The sequence below is a fragment of the Lacerta agilis genome, chromosome 2 (assembly GCF_009819535.1).
Source record: "Lacerta agilis isolate rLacAgi1 chromosome 2, rLacAgi1.pri, whole genome shotgun sequence".
NCBI lineage: Eukaryota > Metazoa > Chordata > Lepidosauria > Squamata > Lacertidae > Lacerta > Lacerta agilis.
This window is the reverse complement of record NC_046313.1, coordinates 14,149,501-14,169,789: the sequence shown is the minus strand read 5'-3', so window position 1 is coordinate 14,169,789 and position 20,289 is coordinate 14,149,501. Positions and strand designations below refer to the sequence as shown.

General features: G+C 45.2%; 1 protein-coding gene across 1 annotated transcript in view; it reads left to right on the top strand.

The window, feature by feature from the left end:
• Positions 1 to 5,197, top strand: part of FAM186A (family with sequence similarity 186 member A) — a 29,076-nt gene extending 23,879 nt beyond the window's left edge. The window contains exons 9-11 of the mRNA XM_033135794.1: positions 1,602 to 1,822; positions 3,042 to 3,230; positions 5,080 to 5,197. Of these exons, the coding sequence (XP_032991685.1) occupies positions 1,602 to 1,822; positions 3,042 to 3,230; positions 5,080 to 5,134 (465 nt within the window). The 3' untranslated portion in view covers positions 5,135 to 5,197. The remainder of the gene's footprint in view (positions 1 to 1,601; positions 1,823 to 3,041; positions 3,231 to 5,079) is intronic.
• Positions 5,198 to 20,289: the final 15,092 nt, after the last annotated feature.

The window sequence follows — 20,289 nt, the reverse complement described above, 5'->3', positions numbered from 1 at the left end:
AGTTTCTCTTACTGTCTTTTTTTTCATTTCAGTCTTTACAGAGAGAGGCTATAGAACCCATCCTCTTGGATAATGGCATTGTCCCAAGTGAATCTCCACACACACACTCCGTCTCTCCCACTTCGTCATTTGTCATCATCATCACCTCCTCTATGGGTGCTGCTATGTACCCTCTGTCTTTGACCTCTTTGCTCTCCTAATGACAATGTGTCAGCTGGGTATTGTTCTGGCTCTCCCATGATTTTCCAGCTTTACCCCTCATCTGCCTCTGAGCTGCAACCTCCCTCAAACCCTTGTTGTAAATCTATACTGTCTTCCTCTTCTCTGGAAGGGTCAGGTTGGGAGGGCGGTCTCCACCATTCCTCCTCTGCCTAGGCACCCTGGGGATGATGACCCCCGTAGCAAATTTCCTATCCCTTGTGAGCAACTCACTGCAAGAATAGTGAGTTTCGCCACCCAATCTGCATCAGTAGCGGACGGTGGCAGTAGGGGTAAGGACACGCACTGTGTGATGATGGCTCCCACTCACATGGGGGGGGGGGAGTTTCTGCTTTGTGATGCAGTCACAGTGGGCTTGGGAAACTCACTATGTATATGTCGGAAAATCAGAGTGTATAATTTTGGCATGGGGGACTGCCAGTGTGGTGTAGTGGTTAAGAGCGATAGACTCATCATCTGGTGAACCGGGTTCGCGTCTCCGCTCCTCCACATGCAGCTGCTGGGTGACCTTGGGCTAGTCACACTTCTCTGAAGTCTCTCAGCCCCACTCACCTCACAGGGTGTTTGTTGTGGGGGAGGAAGGGAAAGGAGAATGTTAGCCGCTTTGAGACTCCTTCGGGTAGTGATAAAGCGGGATATCAAATCCAAACTCCTCCTCCTCCTCCTCCTCTTCTTCTTCTTCTTCTTCTTCTTCTTTGCACACCAACTCTCCAATGAAGTCACAGAGGGGAAAGTATACCTCCTTGGTGAATGCTTGAGCCCACAGTTCAGTCTTTGGTCTGAAACAAATTTTATTCTCTATCCCACATATAGGGAGAAGGGTAGGGCTGAGTGATATATTGATATATTGTCCATATATTCATATCATGATATTGGTTTCATAGTTTTCAACTTGGTAATATATCACAAATCATGGGGTGTGTGGGTGTGGGTGTGTTATGCAAAAATCACAATGTGGGGGAAACCGTGAAGCCAGCTAATGCTTCTCTCGATTCCTGCAGCCCCTGTTAAGTCTGCCAGCTTAACTCTCCCCTGCCTCCTGCAGTGGGCAGTGAATCACAAGTGCCAGTGCCGGCAAAAATCATGATGCAAGAAAAACCATGAGGCCAGTCAATGCCTCTGCATTAGCTCTATCCTTATTTCAGGCACCGTCATATATCATGATGTTTAGCTGGTGATATATCACGATGTTGAAAACCAGGGGCAAGAAAATAGCAGAGCTTTGTTTGGCGGTCTCGTATTTTGAGCAACATTAGTAAGATGGGTTCTGTCGCTCAATCCTCCCTTTGCCCCATTCCTCCGGCTCCATGGTGGTAGATCCTTCCCTGAACCATTGTCTGCATCAGGCAACTGACTGCTCTTTCTCTCTGCCCTTCTTCCAGCTCCGCTTGAGCGCCAAACTCCAACTTACCAACCCATGCCCCTTGTTGATCAAAGCAGGAGATAGAACAAAGAAGCACAGCATACACGTGCCCAACATTGGACCTGTCTTCCTGAAGCCCAGAACCATGCCAAGCCCCCTGGTTTGTGCAAAGAAACAACAAGATTTAACATTTTCAGCTACAATCAGGTACAGTATAATAGGTTCTTGGAGGGAGCTCCCATGAGGCTGCAGTCTCTGTGGCCTGATTCAATGTTGCGCTAGTGTAAGGGCAAGAACAAAGATTGAAGATGAAAACCGAAAACTGAATATGAGAATCCGAACAACTATTGCTCTAGCAGGAAACTGGTGGTGCAACATGAAGTATCGGGGCTACAGCAATGTGTTGCGCGACCAGCCACAGAAAGCATGGTTTCTTCCTGAACCTTCTCATGCCCAAGCCATTCCTCCAGTGCAGCTACTATACTGCTAGGGGATTTTAATATACCACTCCACGGTATTCCTCCCTATGTCAGGAAACCTAACTACTACTTCTTAGGAAAAGGAGTATTTTTAAAATTACACTCTACTCAATGGCAAAATATCCAACAGATAATGACCATTCAGATCCATGTAAAACTAATGTTCTATGGCTACAAAAGAAAGAGAACCAGAATTCCTCTCTGAAGTCTCTCTCTTTTTTAAAAAAAATGACATCTTTTACCAGTACTTTAAAAAAACAAAACAAAACCAATTTTTGGAAGGCAATAGAGAGCTTCACAGAGGAGAGTCTTCTAACCTCAGCATCAATCAGCTGCTTCTTCAGATCTAGATGAAACAGCTAGCCCATTGGACTGTTTGGGTTTAAAGGTAAAGGTAAAGGGACCCCTGACCATTAGGTCCAGTCATGTCCGACTCTGGGGTTGCGGCGCTCATCTCGCGTTACTGGCCGAGGGAGCTGGCGTACAGCTTCCGGGTCATGTGGCCAGCATGACTAAGCCGCTTCTGGCAAACCAGAGCAGCACACGGAAACGCTGTTTACCTTCCCGCTGGAGTGGTACCTATTTATCTACTTGCACTTTGACGTGCTTTCGAACTGCGAGGTTGGCAGGAGCTGGGACCGAGCAACGGGAGCTCACCCTGTCACGGGGATTCGAACCGCCGACCTTCTGATCGGTTTAGTGAGTTTCCAAATACTCATTACACACACATGAAATGGTAGCCCAACAGCTATTTTAGGACAGGAAAAGTTGGACAACCAGGATAGAAAAACAGCAGAAGATGCCCTCTCCCTTGATCATCACTATATTTCAAATTACTTCCCATTGGTTTTTTCTTCTCTTCAGGGTGTTAGTTGCATGTTAGAAATATAAGGACTGGATTTGCACTTTTCTTTAAGATAGTGGCTTACTTCAAAGTGTTTTCTTTCTTTGATGTATAATGGCATTCCTCCTCTTAACAGGGAGCAAAGCGGTGAACAGATTGAATCACTGTGGAAGACAGATATCACGGAATTTAGTATCCCCCTTGGACCCAAAGAACCTATGTCTCTGATGTGGTCTGAGGCATGCGGCTTTCCGGATATCCCTAGACTTTTGGAATTAGACATTTCCTCCATTAGGAAGCAACCCTTACAAAATATCAAGACTCGGTAAGTAACCCTCCGTTATTTGAATTTCTATTCTGCCACCTAGCAGAATGATAAAAGAAGACCAGCTGCATAATTCATTGTTATTTTCTAGCGTTTTCATACAGTGTAAAAGGAGTCAGTGTCACTTCTTTAGTTTCATGCATCTAAGAACATAAGAAGAGCTGACTGGATCAGGCCAATGGCTCCTCTAATTCAACATCCTGTTCTCAGAGTGGCCACCCAGATGCCTGTGGGAAATCTGTGTGTTCACATATTAGGAGAAATACATCTTTAGGAAACACAATTAGGAGATGAAGAGGCACAAGAGGATACTACCATATTTTTCCATGTACTGTATAAGATGAGGTTATTTTCTCTTTTAAAAAATAGTCAAAAATTGGGGGGTTGTCTTATACACGAAACATGGGCACCCAGGGAGATTTTTATTTTATTTTAAGGTAATGTCCAGGATTTTGGCTTGGGCAAACTGGAGTGCACGTTTGGTGGGGCCATTGGGGGTTGCAGCAATTGTCCCCCAAAAGGGTCCACAGCTTGCCGCTGCCACCGATTGTGCGTATTTTCACTTCTACTTTAAGGTTTTGGCAACCCTAATATATTGTTTTCTTAATTTTTGGTCCCCAAAAATAGGGGTCGTCTTATACATGGGGGCATCTTATGCACATTTCCTGTCACTCTGTCAGAGGTACAACTGAGGCGAGAGACATTTTAGTGCCTGAGACAGAAGTTTAAAATATTATTGGGTAAAAATATAATAATAAACTAAATTACTGACATTATGCTGCTTTTTAATAGGTTTAGTAAAAAAAAAAAATCCTTTAATAATCTGCCATCTGGGGCAAGCTGTCCCACTCTGCCTGTAGGGAGGTCTAATTCTACCTCTGTAGACTCTCTGGAAAAGACCCTGATGTTGGGAAAGATGGAGGGCACAAGGAGAAGGGGACAACAGAGGACGAGATGGTTGGACAGTGTTATCGAAGCTACCATCATGAGTCTGACCAAACTGCAGGAGGCAGTGGAAGACAGGAGTGCCTGGCGTGCTCTGGTCCATGGGGTCATGAAGAGTCGGACACGACTAAACGTCTAAACAACAACAAGGAGGGGTTTAGCCCTCTTTTCTCAGTTACCAGCACTTTTTGAGGTGATCTGGTATATATAACATCATTTTTTGACAACCATGCCCTGAAAATAAAGGAGTACAGTATTTGATAACATATAAAATGTCTGTCTGAGCTAGTTATGGTACTTCATAGAATAGTCTACAGAGGTCACTGTTGAGTAGCACAAAGTTGTTATGACTCTGTTTCTGTGTTCAGCTCCATTCTGCACTCTTGCTTTCCCACATATATTTCCCCCAAACAAACCATGTGAGGTAAGCCAAGAACAAATGCCGGTTACTGTTTGAAATAAAATCAACCACAAACCCAGGTTCGGATGTAATGCTAAACCAAACAATATGAGCAAAAGTAGCAAGAGAGGAATGAAATACCCACAATTTTAGAAGTATGTTACAATTCAGCAACTAGCAGTCCCAAACAATCAGCAAATATTAATCTCAAACAATCAGGGTCCCATGAACATCTAAACAACTAAACTAGACAGACATAGTTTATTTAGGCATGGTTTAAAATGATATGTGAATAAATAAGGCCTACAGTGTTTTCAATGTTTTTCAACTTAGCTCAAATTGATACCTGTTTCATTCCTTTTCTTAAAGGCATTGCTACATTTTTAAGGCTGCCTCTGAAACAGAGGAATTTCCTTGGTTTTCAGTGCAAAGTTAGCTGCATCTAATAGTTATGAAATAGTTAATATTTTATATTATCCATTAACTGTTTTTTCTCTCTTGTAGGATTCAGAACATTCCTAGGTGGAAGTTATCTGGATATAATTTTATGCATTTGTAATTTAGATAGTAATTCATTCAGAGTGTCAGTGTGTAATTTAATCCAATGTGTAATATATATATATAATACATGTTGACTGGGAGTACATTTATTCTAGATCTGAGGTATTAATGTGTGATCTGGTATTGTTAGGCACTAAAGGGGTGAAATTGGGAGTCCTACAAGTCATGCTTGATTCTTTACTCTGGGTAGAAGTGAGACTGTTGGTGAGAGAGAGGACTATTTTGAGCCAGGACACCTAGCTAAACTTTACATGCAAAACATCACGTTTGAAACATATATAGCAAAACTCCAGCGGCTGCTTCTGTTACAGAAAATGTGTTTCAGGGGGTGGCATTTTTCGGGGGAAAGTAGTAAGTGGACTCGTGGGGTTGCCATGTGTCCTCTTTTTCCAGGACATGTCCTCTTTTTCAGGGTTTAAACAAAAGCATTGCTGCTAAGCATAGTGGCAATTTGCTTAGCTATTTCCCCTGTTGAACTTCCAAGATGAGACATGAATCCCAAATTCATAAGGCAAGATTCACATGGAAAAGGTTCACACAAGCAATGGGGGAGTCCTCTAAACTTGGTAGTCATTGAAAGCAGTTAGAGAGGTTCTTTTCAATTAATAAGCAGAGAGCAAGGGGAAGGGATCTCTTAATTTTTTAAAAAAATGATAAGCGTGTGAATCCACCCCATGGAGCAAACACACACACACACATTCTCTCCCCACGCCCCCGCTCCAATCGCAAGAGCCCTAAGAAACTGTGTCAGAGGTTTGTGCCCAATCCCAGCTCACTTGCCATCCAGAAACTCTTTTCACAGGTTTCCCCCCTGCCAGCAAGCAGGAGCAAGCTGAGGCTGGACGATCCATGGATCTTTATTGTGGCTTTCACTGGTCCAATATTTTACCCAGAGTGCATCACACTGGCTTTCTGGGAACTGCCATCTTGCAGTCAGATCCACTTTTTTTGGTAGTAAAATAACATTTAAGACTTCAGATAACTTTTCTTAATATATTTCATTCGCCCACACACAAGGTTGCTCACCTATCCACCTCTACCTGTGAAAATGCAGCTGGGAAAGTGTCTTTAGAGCAGATTCCGGTTTGTGGGCATGTGTAGCAGGCAGAGGAATAGATGGACTGTCACGCACCAATAGGATGACGTGCCTTGGATGCAACCCTCCATGTGAAATTTAAAAAGGTATAATAAACAAACAGCCTCTCCACAGCGACCCTCAACCTGTTATCTCCCCATCTGTGAGTCTGCTGAGCAACCGTGTGACTTCACCTACGATTCACACAGGACCCGTTGCCTCCAGCAAGCCATACTTCGTTCGTTTCGCAAGAGCTTTGTTTCCCGACCTACAGGAAACTCCACCTCTGAGGCAGCGCACAAGGAATTTGCTTCTTAAAGAGGCCAAAAGTTAAAGGCTCTGTCTGTCATGGCAGGCTGACAAATGGAGTGACTAAGCCCTATTGTAGCTCTGACATAGTAGGACAGTCAGAGCTCAGCTCAGCAGGAAGAAGGAGCCACAGGCCCAGTCGCATTCAGGTTGAAGCTGCTTTCAGCACCAAAAGGGAAATGTCCAGCTTTCCCAGGTCCATGTCTCATAAAGTCGGGAATATTTTTGTCACTTGAATTTCTCAGCTTTTAGTCAGGGCTGGCTGAAGGTTTTCCGTTCCCCTAGGCAAATTATGGCCTACCATGAAAGGTGGCGTTTGGACCACCAAACGTTGGAGGGGGCCGTTTGCAGGTGTCTGGTGTCGCTTTTGAGTGAATCGGACGACGTCGGGTTTTTGGCAAAACCATTGGGCATCAAGAGCTTGTTTTATGGCCTACCATAAAACGTGGGGTTTGCACCGCCAAATGTTGCAGGGTTTAATTTGCAGGGGTTTGACACCACTTTTGAGTGAATCTGACGACGTCGGGTTTTTGGTGAAACCGTGACCTCACAGGTTAGGGCGCTGATGGCTCATTTTATGGCTTACCATGAAACGTGGGGTTTGCACCGTCAAATGTTGCAGGGCCCATTTTCCTAGCATTTGGCACCGCTTTGGCACCGTTAGGGCTCTAGGGGCTCAATTTATGGCGCACTGTGAAACGTCAGGTTTTCACCACTAAAGGGTGCAGGGGGCCTTTTGCGAGGTTTTGGCGCCACCTGGGAGTGAATTGAATGAAATGTATTCTATGAAACTTTGACCCCGCAGGTTCGGGTGCCGAAGGTTCATTTTGTGGGCCGCCGTGAATCATGAGGTTTTCACTGCCCAAGGGTGAATTGGAATGAATCGGACAAATTCGAGTTCTTGGGGGTGATGTGAGAATCCATGTTTTAGCATTTCACGGAATCAACATAGTGTGATATCCAACTGAATCGTTTTCAAAGTAGACCTAATGAGATCAATGGACTTAATTCTGATTATATCCGCGAGTCTTCTCTGAGTATGCCTTAGTAGTTGGATATTGGCCATACTCAATTTCTCTCTAACCTCAGCATTTTGTTCTGTAAGCTACTCTGGAAACAGTTTCTGAATTGACAAACCTGCATCCCTGCCAAAAGCTGGAAGCCATGGTATGAGCAGGTTTGTCACTCAGAATTCCTCATGCTAAACATACACCTATTTATGCTCAAATGCAACAACCGCTTGAAAAAAAATGTGTGAATTTCTTCTCCACAAGCTGCACTTGTTCTTTAGAGCACCTCAGGTCCCAAGCAGATGGTATTAACACCTTTTTAAAAAAGTAGACAATTCTGTTCATAGATCAACTGAGGTATGTCCGAAGCTCCAAATACGACAATTTATTTCACTTATATTATTACTGAAGAGCCTCATACCTGTTCTCTTCGGACGTGGCAAACTACCATAGACTAGAACCCAAAGGTGGTTTGAGTTTCCAAACGTAACAAGCAACCATAGTTTAGAGATGTTTATCCAGTCTGGTTTGCTGTCTTCTTAAGTGCTAAAAATACCACTCCTCTCTATGAGGTCTACAAGCTGCTTTCAGGTTTTGACGTGCCTCCATTTCAACATATTATGACGTTGCCATATTTCAAAAAGTCTCCCCTATACCAACCCAGCTCTCAAAATGCAATATTCTTGAACTGTAGGGTTTCTAATTGTCAGCTTTGCTGCAGAGTACTGAAACGCCTAGCTACACAAAACCTAATTACAGCTGGTTCTGACCCCTTTTTTGGTCTGCGGTATCTGCTGCAAAGGTATTTGTGATAAAGGACTTTAATCCAGTAAAAGCCAAAAATACTGCCCCCTGTAAAGCCTGTGCCTTCACTATTATCGCAATGAGTTTACACTTGCTACATGCCACTACGGTTTTGCCCTCGAACACAGAGGAAGTTTTATAAGCCCTACACATAGCAACAAGGCACCAGGTGACACCAAATCGCTCCAACAACTTACCCACTGCAAAGCGGATTCAGCCGGTCTCCCTCCCCAAACAACGCCATCGTTCAGGGCAATAATAATATTTGTTAGGTCAACAAAGCAACATGCAATCTGAGAGGTGTACCCCAATGTTTGAATTATTGGGAAAGAGGAAGGAGTTGCTTGCTGGTTTCCCCCAGTCATCTGGTTGGTCACTGTGAAAACATGACTCAGGCCATTGGCTTGATCCAGCAGACTCTTATGTTTTTAATGAAACCCATTAGTTTCACCCACTCGCTCCATACAATCTTAGCCTCCTAATATTCTCTGTTTTTAAATGACTCCTTTTGCGGGGGCGCTACAAGAGGTGAAGGCAGGGCAGTCTTTAGCATATGCGCCGCCGGGGTGCAAAGATCCGCCAAGCGCCCCCACATTTAGTTTAGCTGCACCCTATTTAACTTTTATTGAGCTTTTTTGGGGGGGAGGGGGGAAGCCAATGTTGTTGACCTTTTTTGGGGGGGGCAACTAAAAGTTGTTGAGCTTTTTTGGGGGGAATTGCTCACCTGTAACAGCGACACGGTGGAGAAAACCTGCTTTTGTTTCCTGAAGGGAACTTTCACTCCATTGCTTTTCACTGCTGCCGATCGAGAGAAACCGGTATACAGTAGGTATACATTTGGCACCTACCAGAATTTGGCACCCGGGTACCCCACACCCCTTGCACCCCCAGGTAAAGATGGCCCTGGATAAAGAGGCTGGGATAACTCTACCTCTCCCACTTTAATTTAAACATAAGAAGAAGAAGAGTTTGGATTTGATATCCCGCTTTTTACTACCCGAAGGAGTCTCAAAGCGGCTAACATTCTCCTTTCCCTTCCTCCCCCACAACAAACACTCTGTGAGGTGAGTGGGGCTGAGAGACTTCAAAGAAGTGTGACTAGCCCAAGGTCACCCAGCAGCTGCATGTGGAGGAGTACAGACACGAACCCGGTTCCCCAGATTACGAGTCTGCCGCTCCTAACCACTACACCAAACTGGCTCTCTTACAATGCTGGGAGAAGGATCTTGTTGTGTAAAAACCCAGTAATCCAGCTTCTTGGGGTAGGGAAAATGTCTTGGTTCATATCTGGAGTATCTTCACTAATAACATTTTGTGTTGCTCAGGGCTAACCTGGGATAACCAGTCAACACTCCCCAACAAAATGAAACAAAAACCCCTGCCATTGATAAATACTGTCTAGATGCATCCTTATTTCATATCCTTACTCTCTGTGATGGCCTGGGACTCAGGCTTGGACTCAGAACCGGAGGAGGCTCAGTCTGCATCGGATCCTCTGCCGCAGACATCAGCTGAACCTAGTCTGGGGCCTGATCCTGAAGGGCCTCAGTCTGCTCAGGTTCCCCTGCAACAAGCACCAGCTGGGCCGAGTCAGGGGCCTGAGCCTGTCCTGAGCCAGTCAGCTGGGCCATCAGAGGCCGAGGCGGCCCCTGGGTCTAGTAACCCTCTGGCGTCTTCTGAGCTGCAGAGACTAAGGGCTGAGAGAAGGAGGGACCTGAGTACTCGCAGGAGGAGTGCTCGCCTTCAAGCGAGGCAGGGTGGTGAGTCATCAGGGGATCGGGACCGGCCATTACCTCAGCAGAGATAAAAGGGCAGTCAGATCCCACCCCAGGTTGTGGGAGCAACATTGCTGCTTGCCAGATCCTGCCTGTGTTCCTGTGCATGCCCTCGCCTAGTTTCCTGCCCTGCACCCTGCTTCATCGGACTGACCCCTCGTTGAATCCTTAGACTTTGGACCGGACCCAGACCTTGCCTCTTGGATTACCCTTGGACCCGGATAGCTCAGTTGGTGAGAGCATGGTGCTGATGACACCAAGGTTGCAAGTTCGATCCCCGTATGGGGCAGCTGCAGATTCTTGCATTGCAGGGGATTGGACTAGATGACTGCATGGGTAACTTCCACTTCTACAATTCTGTGATTTAAAGCATATGGCTTCCCGCAAAGAATCATGGGAACTGTTGTGTATTAAAGGTGCTGGGATATCACAGTTCCCAGGATGATTTGAGGGGAAACCATGTAAGTCGTACCTCGGAAGTTGAATGCCTTGCAAATTGAACGTTTTGGCTCCCGAACGCCGCAAACCCAGAAGTGAGTGTTCTAGTTTGCAAACATTCTTTGGAACCTGAATGAAGAGCTTCCTGCAGCCAATCAGAAGCAGCACCTTTGTTTCCAAGCGTTTTGGATGTCGAACATACTTCCGGAACGGATTCCATTTGATTTCCAAGGTACGACTGTACTTTAAATGTTTGGTGTGGATGTGACCTATGGTGCATGACATGTTAACATTGGGGCTGCCAGATTTCTGAACAGTATAAATACAGAATACCGTGGTTTCTATGCTGCAGAGCAGTACGGGACTGCAATAATTCAACAGTATGGATGAGTCATATGTGTCCTTTTGAAGTTTCCACATGTCTAGTAACAAGACAAGAGCAAATTAAGTGCAATACAGTGCATACTTACCTCTGAGGAGATCCCACTTAATACGGTGGGATTTACCTTTGAGCAAACCTGCTTCTACTGCATATCTGACAAATTGGTTATGCGTCATCCAGCCTTAGGCTTTGGGAGAGATTAACACCTTACAAGAAGTGCTGTTCGCCTCCTGTTGTTCGTGGTTGTCACTGAGTAGTAGTTAGGGCCTTGCAAAGGCCTAAGAAGCTGGACACCACACATGCGATGAAATGATGCACAATGGGTGGTAGTCCCAAAGTGTTGCATTGTCTAGCCAAGAAAGGCAGCTCCACGATGAGTCACTTAGAAACATCTGGATTTGCTAAGCTCTCGATGGAAAGGCTGAAAGTAACTTGGAAACAAATGCAGTTGCCTTCCTCTCCCTGGAAGCTCAGCAGCTGGCAAATGGTAATTAGGAAAAGCTTGTCTCCATCACAGGGAAGAGGTCACAGCAGAGTCAATATAACTTTGTGATATAAGCACAAGAGGAACAATCTCGAGGTGAACTGAGCAAGCCAGGGCCGAACCTCAGAACATAAGGTGGACCTGCTGGATCAAGCCACTTGGGTCCAGCACAGTGGCTGACCAGAAACCTCGGAGAAGTCTGGACAATAGATTATTGTTGTTTAGTCGTTCAGTCGTGTCTGACTCTTCATGACCCCATGGTCACACCAGGCACGCCTATCTTTCATTGTCTCGCACAGTTTGGCCAAACAATAGATATTGGTCATAAAATATATATGGTAGCATGAGAACGATTGTGGAATATGAATATAAAATTTACAGCATGTTATGGTCTAACATAAAATTATATGAAAATGATATATCGATGGGATCTAACACCAAGTAAACTGGCAAAAATGTATAAATCTAAATCAAATAAGTGTTGGAAACGTAAAGAGAAAGAAGGTTCTTTTGACTATATGTTGTGGTCTTGTAGTAAGGTTAAAGCTTACTGGGAAATTATGTATAACAAATGAAATTATAAATTAGATGAATAAATGAGCAGATTAAGTTAATCTGGATATACAGAAGATATTAAAAATAAAGAAACTGCAGAAAGTGGGAGACGGAAGTCAAGTTTTGAAATGTCAAAATTATTGTAAAATCAGTGAAATGTATAAACCTGAAAAGCATAAATAAAAATTATATATATAATATATAAATGTTCCCATTGCATGTGCGCGTGACACCACCTTGCTCCGTAACCACTGCACCAAACAGCATCAAATTAGGACAAAGCGTAACATGACCATCAAGGAAGGATCTGGCATCATAAAAATTAAAAAAACCACACCTGATATACCTAAAATAAAGAATAAACGCAAAAAGTGGCACACACACTAGACATCACCAGCAAAACAGTGCCCTCTAGTGACGGCTATACTGGTACTGCAGCCACAAAAGCTAACATGGGCACCGCTATTATATGTCACAACTGGTATTGCAGCTAATACAGCTTCCCCCTGGCAGAGCTCCGTCGGCCATTTGCAATATCGCAAACCGGTAATTGAAAAGGTGGGGGCCCCAAAATAGGGTAATTGAAAATGGGGGGAGGTGCCGCAAACAGGGTAATTGAAAAGGGTGGGCCAAAAAGAGGGTAATTGAAAAGGGGGCGGGGGCGAAAAGAAATTAATTCAAAATGGGGATAGGGGAACGGAAAAGAGGATAATTGAAAAGGGGGCCCGAAAAGAGGGTAATTGAAAGGGGTGACGGAAAAGAGGGTAATTGAAAACGGAGGGGGGGAGAGAGAAGGGGCAGACAGAAGTTGAACAGAGGAACTTCTTCAATTTCACAAAATCATTGAAGGTGGGGACAGAAAAGAGGGTAATTGAAAACAGGGAGGAGAGAAGGGGCAGATGGAAGTTGAACAGGGGGACTTCTTCAATTTCACTAAATCAATACAATCATAAAAAACATAAAAAACCACAGCAACACGTGGCCGGGTCAGCTAGTGTGTGTGTGTGTGTGTGTGTGTGTGTGTGTGTGTGTGTATAGCCCCCCCAAAAGGAGAAGCCTGAAAGCTGGACATGAGTGCATCAGGTCTCTGCCTACCTTTGATTCCAAGCCACTGGCATTCAGAGCCATAATATCACAATGCCATTGCTGTTAGATTTGGCCTACTTTCAGTGCCAAAGTTTAAGCTGCAACGCTTCTCTCTTTATGGTCAGTGTACGCATCAGCAATCCATCTCCTCCCGTGGAAGGAAGGCAACCAAGTCTCTCAGGGCACCAGAGTATGGTCATAGCGACAACACTGGGGATATCAAAGTGATGTAATGACAACATTGGGGCTGTGTCTGAAATACTGCTGCGCTGATATAGGGATGATGTGTACGTGTGGTTTTCAAATGTGTGTCCTATGGGGCTGTGCGTGGATTAACCTTGTATTGTGAGTTAATATTTATATTTTTCAGGTGCAAAGCAGAATTGTGGACAGGGACCAACCAAAACATTTTGCTGTCTTCGGTCACGGTGAAGGACAAGACAGTGAATCTCCCTCTGCCTCCCAATGACATATAAAGAAGCCAAACAGACCGACAGTTGAACTTTATTTCAACATGTTTAATGAGAAAGAAGCAACCACAGCACCTGAGGGCAGCAGGCACACCCTGCTCCATCCGTAATAGAACACCTCCACTCCATGCGCCCTAGCATCTGCCAGCTGATACCAACGCCTCACCCATCCTTGATCATGGTGACGATGCTGAGGAAAGGATGCCTTGCTTATTCTCTAAGAGCAGAGACTAGAAGCAAGTCCTTTAACATGCTCTGGCTATCTCCTGCTTGGACTACTGCATTGCGCTCTATGTGGGGCTACCTTTGAAGGTGGCCCGGAAACTACAACTAATCTAGAATGCAGCAGCTAGACTGGTGACTGTGAGTGGCCTCCGAGACCACATAACACTAGTCCTGAAAGACCTACATTGGCTCCCAGTATGTTTCTGAGCACAATTCAAAGTGTTGGTGCTGACCTTTAAAGCCCAGTATACCTGAAGGAGCGTCTCCACCCCCATCGTTCGGCCTGGCCACAGAAGTCCAGCTCCGAGGGCCTTCTGGCAGTTTCCTCACTGCGAGAAATGAGGTTACAGGGAATCAGGCAGAGTGCTTTCTCGGTAGTGGTGCCCGCCCTTTGGAACACCCTCCCATCAGATGTCAAGGAAATAAACAACTATCTGACCTTTAGAAAACATCTGAAGGCAGCCCTGTTTAGGGAAGTTTTTAATATTGGATGTTGATGTTGTCACTTTATTAATATTCTGCTGGGAGCCACCCAGAGTGGCTGGGGAAACCCAGCCAGATGGGCGGGTATAAATAATAATAATTACTATATAATTATTATTATTATTATTATTATTATTATTATTATTATTATTATTATTATTATATTCAGCTGCAGAACTAACAGGCTGGGGTCAGAAGATTACCAAATGTAGACGTCTAATAATTTGATATTTGATAGGTTTGGGGAGAAATGCATCAAAATGTAGCATTTCTTAAGAAACATCTGGATGACCACTACGAGGACAGGTGCTGGAATGGTTCAATCGGTAGAACCATCAGCTGAGCAAAAAGATGACCCTTGTGGTCCCTTACAACTATACAATTCCATGATTCTATGAGAATACTGAACTAGATGGGCCCTTGGCCTGACCCTGCAGGCTCTTCTTATGGTTTTAATAATAGGATAGACAGGGCCACAGTGGCATAGGAAGGGCAGGGCGTAGGGGGCGCTGTGCCCCGGGTTCCAGGGGAGGGGGTGACACTCCCCGGCCCTCACCCGCCACCCCGTCCGGACGGGGCAGCCCCACAACCCGCCGCTCGCTCGCCGGCTGGATACACTACGCACGCCCGGAAATTCCGGGCATGTGCAGTGCATCCGATGCGTCATGGCATCACGGTGCACATGTCATGACACCCCGCCCCCAGGGGGTGCCTCCACGCCACTGCCCTGGGTGGCGAAATGGCTTCCTACGCTGCTGCAGGACCATCTTTAGCATATGTGGCGCCAGGGTGCAAAAAACTGCATACTGCTCCCAATTGGGGGGGGGGGCAGGCCAAAACTGTTGAGCTTTTTTAGAGCTTTTTGTGAGGGGCACGCAACTCTCTCCTGTGCCACTGCGGGTGGAGGGAGGAGAGCACTTCGTGTGTGTAGCCTGTCAATCACAGGTGTGCAGGAGGGCGGAGCCAGCTGGCTGCCTCACCACCCACAGCAGAAAAGCCTGCGGCGCTTTGATGGTCTCTGCTCCGCTCGGCAGTGGCTATCGGCTGGCTCTTCAATCCCCGGACTCCGAATCTTGGCCTGGCAGCCCTAGCACTTATGGGTAAGCCGGCCCTGAGGATAGATATGGACTGTGAATAATGTTACATGCACACCCCATTACAGAATAGTGAGAGTGCAATGAAAGCAGAGTCAACGGCAATGTGTGCACATGTTAGATACCTGACCGCTTTGCTTTGCTTTGTTTTCTAATTCCTATGAGAAGAGGGAGGGTTTTATGTGACATCTGAGGTGTGGTGACATCTTTGAAATGTATGAATGATAAAGCATGGCAACACCACGTTGGCGATTACTTTTTGTCGAGAATAAATGAAGCCGCAGCACTGAGTATATATTTAAGATTGTTTAACATGGATTAGTTACGCTTTTTAAATCCTTTTGCACACACGATGGAGATGGTGATAACTCCCCCCCCCCTTTTAAGTGTGTGTTCATTCAAATTTTCACTGCATGTTTTGGTGTGTAGAATTATTTCAGTCTGTGTCAATCGGTGGTCATGTACCCGCTTACTGAAAGAGTATATGGTCTTCCAGATTTATTAAACCACAAGCAATTGGCCTGATTTTATGTCTGTGTTCTCAGAGGGCAACCGGTACTTTTCCCACCTTCTGCTGGAATGAATGATTAATCCCTCAGGCGAAAGAAAGGCAATCTTAAATTGGGGGAAAAGAGCCAACCCTTTGGCCTGTGAGCCAACTCACATAAAGCCCCAAATATTCAGCAGGCAGCATTATTGAGACATTTCCCCTGCATTCATGTCAAGACACGCCCTGCTCCTTGGCAAGGCTGCTTGGAGAGTGCAAACGATGACAAGTGGATTATACAGGGTTGCTTATCTCATCTATGGCTGCACCCCACCCTCAAGATCTGGAAGCTCTACAAGACTGAGAAGGTCACTTCACACATACCGATTTAATAAAACGAGAAAGTGCCGCAACTCCCGTTTGCTCTGCTTTCTATATTTCTGGCGGCAGATTCTTATGAGATGCTGACTCGAGTCAACGCTGAACTGGATTGCAGGAACTTTTAGGTTTTGAGAGTCTGAAAAATAAAAATGCACAATAAGCAGGACAGAATCGGACATGGTGCAACATATATTATAGGCACCTATACCTAAAATGATTGACATATAGGCATGTAGGTAACTATATTCTGCCCAGAGTAGAACCATCAAAAATTTTGGACCTATGTCAGTCCCGGCGATTACTTTCAATTAGTCTACCCTGAGTTTGTCTAGCATTGAATCTAACCTATGTCCCAGTTTTGGGCTGACATAGATGTTACTCTATATTTTGAGATTGTGAATAGCTTTGCCGTGGAAAGAGAATCCACAATTCTCAGGCTCATTCCTGTGCCATATCACATGGATGGTCTATTTTGTCCAGTCAGTGTGGGAACACTCTCTCTCTCTCTCTCTCTCTCTCTCTCTCTCTCTCTCTCTCTCTCTCTCTCTCAGCTAAAAACAAGTAACCAATTGTTTAAACAATTAAAACAGAGTAAATTATAGCAGATAATTTTTTAAACAATACAAAGGAGACACTCATGGCAGAGACTTATTAATCCAGCTGCAAAATATTACCTGTCAGGTGATATGCAGAGATGTCCCCATAACAGTGCATATATTTCAAACATATGCTTTCCTTTGCAGAAATAAAAAGCCACTCGGTGCTCAAATAACCACATGTATATAATCCTCAGTCATATTTGCAATTCTATCCATCCTCTCAGGAGGCCTGAGAAGCAAATTCATAGAATCATAGAGTTAGAAGGGACCCTGAGGATCATCTATCCGTAGTTACGGGGTTTCTATGAGATATCCCTTTTAGCTATTAGCATGGCTTAGATTGATACCTGCTTTGATTCAGAGGCTATAATGCTTTTAGACCATTTTCTGGACACAAGTATTTTAGCAGGTTTAGGCTTCATTCACACTATACTTTTAAAGCACATTTGAAGACTATTTCCACCCTCAAAGAATTCTGGGCAGTGTAGTTGGTTGAGGGGTACTAGGAATTGTAGCTCTGTGAGGGGTAAACTACAGTGCTCAGACTCTGAGGAGGGAAATGTACTTTAATGGTATATAGAGGGTTAGCTGGGAAAAGCTCAAATCTTAACACAAGTCTCTGACCTGTAGAATTTAATGCAGTCTTCTCCACCCAATACCTTTCAGATGTTTTGGACTGCAACTCACATCACCCCCAGGCAGCATCTCTAATGGTCATGGTTGATGGGTGTTGTAGCCCCACAACAACTGGGGGGCACCATGTTGGGGAAGGCAGGTTTAATGGCTGAGAAACAATGACAATCCAGTTCAAATGCTTACATCTGGCAAGTTCAGATTGAAGCCAGATGCTGTCACTCTCTTGGGCCTTGAGCAATAAACAGATGGGACTCGAGGAGCTCTCTTCATAAATCAAATGCTTTTGCCAAGTGGAAGAAAGCAGTAGTTACCTTTGCTGGTACAGATATCAAGAAAAAAATAAAGAGCAAATTATTGTGAAAGGTAGCCTGGTTAGCAGCTCTCTTGCTTTGCTGTATTTGGCAGGAGGCAGAAGCAAACTCTTTGTTGGGTGGACTGCCATATCTGACTGGTGGGCTATATTCAGTTTGATGGATCTTTAGTGGTGTAGGCCCGACACAAAGTTTAATTCCCCTCAGCACAGCAATATTTTCTACTTCACCTCCACCAGCTACCGGTATATAACTGCAGTTCTCTTAAGAGGTGTAACAGGCACGATGGTCTCTGTGTGTGTGTTGTTGCACCTCCTGGGATGAAGCTGAACTGCCAAATAATCACAGTACCCACAGAGGCTGCAGAGACTGGTAACTCGTAACCGCAGTCTCCTGTGTTGTTTTTGCTGCATTAGCAGCAGCAAAGTGATGTCTCTGGGGCGCAAGCCTAGCCAGTGCGAATGGAGCTCCTGGGGTGCCCTGGTGACTGTCAGTTTGCATTTCTTATTACAGAAATTATTGATCTGATGTGTAGAGATCTTCCCTATTCTATTTAATTCAAGAGGGTTCTGGAAGCTTCTCTGTGTGAAAGAAACAAGCAGCAGGTTCATTATGTTTGGGTTATTCCTTCAGAGAAGCTGAGTAAAAGGTAAAGGTAAAGGGAACCCTGACCGTTAGGTCCAGTCAGGGACGACTGTGGGGTTGCGGTGCTCATCTCGCTCTACTGGCCGAGGGAGCCAGTGTACAGCTTCTGGGTCATGTGGCCAGCATGACAAAGCCGCTTCTGGCGAACCAGAGCAACGCACGGAAATGCCGTTTACCTTCCTGCTGGAGCGGTACCTATTTATCTACTTGCACTTTGACGTGCTTTCGAACTGCTAGGTGGGCAGGAGCAGGGACCGAGCAACGGGAGCTCACCCCGTCGCGGGGATTCGAACCGCCGACCTTCCGATCAGCAAGCCCTAGACTCAGTGGTTTAGACCACAGTGCCACAGAGCCCTTCGCCACAGCTGTGAGTACACCTGGCTTAAACTAGTTCTGTTATCTTTTTCTGTCAAGGTCATGCTAATTATAAATAATAAGCCAGAAGGAGCCTGGGTTTCACTTTCTCTTTCTATCTTTCTTTTTCTGGTGTGGTGTTCTGTATATAGTGTTAAGGTTTAGACTTACTGTAAGTTATTGTATGTTTAAGTTAAGTCTGCTGCAACTGGATTTCTTATGGGCAGTGCCAGTCCTGAATGTATTGGATTTGTGACCATTATGCTCATTTGCCTTCAGTAGCAATAAAGCTCTGTTGGATGAAATACAATTGCCTCTGGTCTATTTTTGGGGAATCCTGCAATGTGTTTAAGTTTTTACTCTGCTAACTATACGTTGGAGTTCTGCTCTGGATCAATATTGAGTAGAATTCCATGACAATGACAAGACCTCTTGGCTTCACTGACTGTTAGGATTCTTGCCCCGTGCTTGCAGTCATGGGATTATTGTCTATCACATGACGGTGTATGTTTTCATTCCACATAGTGGGAAGTGACGGAGAGAGGATGTTTGGTATTACTCTGTTTCCGTGATGTGGGACTATTGTCCTTTGTTCTTTCTCTTTGCTGTCTGATGAGAAAGAGGAAGGAGCTAAGTCAGAATGCTCCAAGTGTATTATGTGTAAATAAACGTAGATTAGCCAAAATGCTGTGCTACTGAGGTTGTTATGTGAACTGCAAATACTCTGCAGGATCCCTAAGCATGCTAATGCCTTTTGGTATCAGTCGCTGTGATGTTGGGGCTGGAAAAAGCTTTTGAAGCTCCCAAACGACCGACCAGGTGGGAGAGAACATGCCAGTCGAGCATGTGTCTCTGCCAGGGTCCTACATACGAGTAGGACAATCCTAACACTGATGTGGTCCAAAGGAGAGCAGAGCAATACGTTTGGCACCAGCCAAACCCGGCTGCAGGAGTTGCCAGGAAGCAGCGTACAAGGGGCCATGCAACCATCTCAGGGACCCCACTAAGGGTTTGCTCCTTAGCATTCCTTCCCCACTCCATGGAGTTCCAAGTATAGGCAAACACACATCTGGAACGCCACTGGGGGCCTGAGAGATATGCAAGGGAGCACATGCGGATTGGGAAGTGGGCAGGGAAACAGTGTGTAGTAGCACATTTCCCTCTGCCGATTCCAATTGCCTCTTCGGAAGCAGCTTTTCCTGTTCACCAAAGGCCACTGGGACAATGCTGCAGGCGTCTGCATGCAGTGTCTGCTTTGGCCCCGAGTGGCGTTGTGCAACCTACTTCTTTTCAGCCTAAGCTTACCTTACAGGGTGGTTCCACACCTCAAGGCACACCTCCAAGGACTTCAGAGGAAGGGCAGAAAACTAAATGTACAAAAAAATAAGTTGTGCTCCTCTCCCTGAAGCTTCTTTTGCTCTTTTAGTGTATTTATTATATATATATATATTTATCCTACCCTCTGCCTAAGGCTCAGAGTGAATAACTACACATATCCACAATTATGCAGGCTTTGGTAAGGTGGAGGGAATACCTGTGGGAAGCCTGCA